Source organism: Zalophus californianus, chromosome 3 (assembly GCF_009762305.2).
Source record: "Zalophus californianus isolate mZalCal1 chromosome 3, mZalCal1.pri.v2, whole genome shotgun sequence".
Classification (NCBI taxonomy): Eukaryota; Metazoa; Chordata; class Mammalia; order Carnivora; family Otariidae; genus Zalophus; species Zalophus californianus.
In genome coordinates, this window is record NC_045597.1 from 108,759,711 (window position 1) to 108,763,460 (window position 3,750).

At 38.1% G+C, this 3,750-nt stretch overlaps 1 protein-coding gene across 1 annotated transcript; it reads left to right on the top strand.

Annotated features, from left to right (window-relative positions):
* Nucleotides 1-1,684: 1,684 nt before the first annotated feature.
* On the top strand, nt 1,685-2,516 carry LOC113920043 (bax inhibitor 1-like). The gene is given in 2 exon segments (XM_035726735.1): nt 1,685-2,327; nt 2,329-2,516. Coding segments are annotated over 2 exon segments (708 nt in total). The 5' UTR covers nt 1,685-1,761; the 3' UTR covers nt 2,471-2,516.
* The last annotated feature ends 1,234 nt before the right edge of the window (nt 2,517-3,750 follow it).

Consider the following 3,750-nt stretch of genomic DNA (forward strand, 5'->3'; position numbering starts at 1 on the left):
TGATTAAATTATGACTATATTCCACTTATTTTGCAAGAATAATTTGCAACATTATTAGACTTTTTTCTTCTTCCTGTCTTCTAAATGTGTTGAGGTACTATTGAGCTATTATTACTTGCTAGACTGACATGAACACTTTTATATGAAATTTACTCTCCTCACACAATATTATGGAGGGATTGTAATTGGATTTAAACACTGAATTTATACATAATTGTAGGGACCGGTTTAATATGATAGACTGTTCCATAGGGATTAATTTTGTATATTAGGATTCTTTTTTGGTCTCACTCTGTTTTGTGAATTGTGGGCACAGAAACATGTACAAATTAAAGGTAAAGATCAGTAGGATATTTTAATGTGTCTGGACTGAGTATAATAAACTTAGGAAATGGGCATTTGAGCTAGGGAGTCATTATTTTACAGGATGTACTGGGAGATAACTTTGTTTTATTTAAGGACAATCTTAGGATACTATACTTGACATGTAGTAGTAAATAATATGTTTATTTATTGCTTTAATTCCTGATACCTCCTATTCTCTTTTGTTCCTTGTTATTATTAGTAGCACATATGATCATTTAGCACACTATTTTAATGTTTTCCCATTCATTTGGTTGATTGGTGGATTATTTTGTTGATTTTTGATGTTGATTATTGGTTGTTTATTATCTGGTTGATTACATCTAGAATGTAAGCTCCATGAGGACCGGGAATTTTGTTTGTTTTGTTGATTGCTGTATTTCTAGCACCTAATAAAGAGATTGACTCATAGAAGGTGTTCAATAAGTATTTGTCAAATTCACATTTTTAATATAAATAAACATAATGTGGGAATGCACATATTTGAAATCTGTTTTAGAAATTAAGACATTTACTATAAATGTTAAACTTTGATATAGTGTTGGCAAATTTCTGCAAAGGATAATAAATATTTTAGATTTTTTTAAGGCATACAGTCTCTGTTACAGCTAATTCAACTGTGTGTGTGGTTATAGTGCAAAAGCAGCTATGGATGATATATACCTAAATCCCTGTGGTTGTGTTTTAATAAAACTTTATATATAAAAAGAAGCAGCAGACCCAGTTTGGCTTATAGGCTATAGTTTGTTGGCCCCTGCTGTAATCAATCAGTTACCAAGCCAGTCAACATTTTATTTTTCTCTTAGACACCAAGAGGAGAAATGTGTATAATATTACAATCTTCTTTGAACGGTTTGGAGCACAGGTTTGAAGCTTGTTGACTTCTTTCTAGTGACATGGAAGCCACATTTTAATATGCACAGGAGGCAAAAGCTTCCTGTGCGTGATCCAAAAAAATCAAACATAATCAAACTATTGCTGTAGCATAGTATGTGACAAAATTTTCCCTGAACAAAGTTCAAAGTCATTCAAAGAACGCAGTTATTTAGAAACAACTTACTAAAAATGACAGTGTAAACTACTTTTATTTTTTGAGTATGGCATGAATAGAAGATTGCATATGATAAGCATTGCATAGAAAAATCATATTTGTGCCACTTTGAAATTTAGGACAAGCAAAATAAGGATGTCAGCATGACTCTTTTAAAATATTTTAGGTTTTTGTGAGATTATATTATCTGTTCTCTCCAAAGTAATCCTTCCTCCAAAAACCAAGAACAAAGTAAAACCTTGATTAAAAATGCCGTTAAAGAAACACATCCGGTGTTAGAAGAGCTACCTAGGCTCCTGGGAGGCTGGTAAGAAGAGCGGAGGCTGTGTCCCACAGACTCTGGCATCATGAACATATTTGATCGGAAGATCAACTGTGATACACTCTTAAAATTTTCCCACATAACCCCCTCGACACAGCAGCACCTGAAGAAGGTCTATGCCAGTTTTGCCCTCTGTATGTTTGTGGCGGCCGCGGGGGCCTATGTCCATGTCGTCACTCATTTCCTTCAGGCTGGCCTGCTCTCTGCCTTGGGCTCCCTGGGGTTGATGATTTGGCTGATGACAACACCTCATAGCCATGAAACTGAGCAAAAAAGACTGGGACTTCTTGCTGGATTTGCTTTCCTTACAGGAGTTGGCCTAGGCCCTGCTCTGGAGCTGTGCATTGCCATCAACCCCAGCATTCTTCCCACCGCCTCCATGGGCACAGCAATGATCTTCACCTGCTTCACCCTGAGCGCCCTGTATGCCAGGCGCCGGAGCTACCTCTTTCTCGGAGGTGTCTTGATGTCAGCCATGAGCCTGATGCTCTTGTCTTCCCTGGGGAACCTTTTCTTTGGATCCATTTGGCTTTTCCAGGCAAACCTGTATGTGGGGCTGGTGGTCATGTGTGGCTTTGTCCTTTTTGATACTCATTATTGAGAAGGCTGAAAATGGAGATAAGGATTATATCTGGCACTGCGGTGACCTCTTCTTAGATTTCATTACTCTCTTCAGAAAGCTCATGATGATCCTGGCTATGAATGAGAAGGACAAGAAGAAAGAGAAGAAATGAAATGACCATGCAGGCTTTCCCATTTTGACCTCTGTCCCTCACCCCTCATTTCCTCTTCGCGCACTTTGCAGGTGGTGTGTTCTGTGATAATGAAAAGCATCAGAAAAAAAAAAATGCCGTTAAACCTTCACATTTAAACTTTTCCCCCCACATTTTTATTTAAATTCCAGTTAGTTAACATACAGTGTAATGTTAGTTTCAGATGTAGAGTTTAGTGATTCAGCACTTCCCTACAACACCCAGTGTTCATCAGGAGTGCCCTCATTAATCCATATCACCTTTTTAACCCATCCGCCTGTCCCCTCCCGGCTGGTAGCCATCAGTTTGTTCTCTATAGTTGAGTCTGTTTCTTGGTTTCCCTCTCTTCCCCCCCCACACCACCCATGTTCATTTCTTTTGTTTCTTAAATGCTACATATGAGTGGAATTTATTTATTTATTTTTATTATTTTTTTAAGATTTTATTTATTGATTTGAGAGAGAGAGAATGAGAGACAGAGAGCACGAGAGGGAAGAGGGTCAGAGGGAGAAGCAGACTCCCCGCCGAGCAGGGAGCCTGATGTGGGACTCGATCCCGGGACTCCAGGATCATGACCTGAGCCGAAGGCAGTCGCTTAACCAACTGAGCCACCCAGGTGCCCATATGAGTGGAATTTAAGGGAGATAATATCATATGGTATTTGTCTTTCTCTGACTGACTGATTTTGCTTAGCATAATACTCTCTAACTCTATCCATGTCATTACAAATGACAAGATTTCATTTTTTATGGCCGAGTAGTATTGTGTATATATACCACCTCATTCTTTATCCATTCATCAGTTGATGGACATCTGGGATCCTTCCATAATTTGGCTATTGTTGATAATGCTGCTGTAAACTTCAGGGTGCATGTCTCCCTCCGATTCAGTATTTTTGTAAATTTTGGAGTAAATACCTAGTAGTGTAATTGCTGGATTGTAGGGTAGTTCTATTTCTAACTTTTTGAGGAACCTCCATACTGTTTTGCAGAGTAGCTGCACTGGTTTGCATTCCCATCAGCAGTATAAGAGGGTTCCCTTTCTCTACATCCTTGCCAACAACTGTTATTTCCTGTGTTGTTAATTTTAGCCATTCTGACTGGTGTGAGGTGATATCTCATTATAGTTTTGATTTGTATTTACCTGATGAGTGATGTTAAGCATCTTTTCATGTGTCTGTTAGCCATCTGTTTGTCTTCTGTCCACTTTTTAAACTGGATTATTTGTTTTTTGGGTGTTGAGTTTGATAAATTCTTTATAGA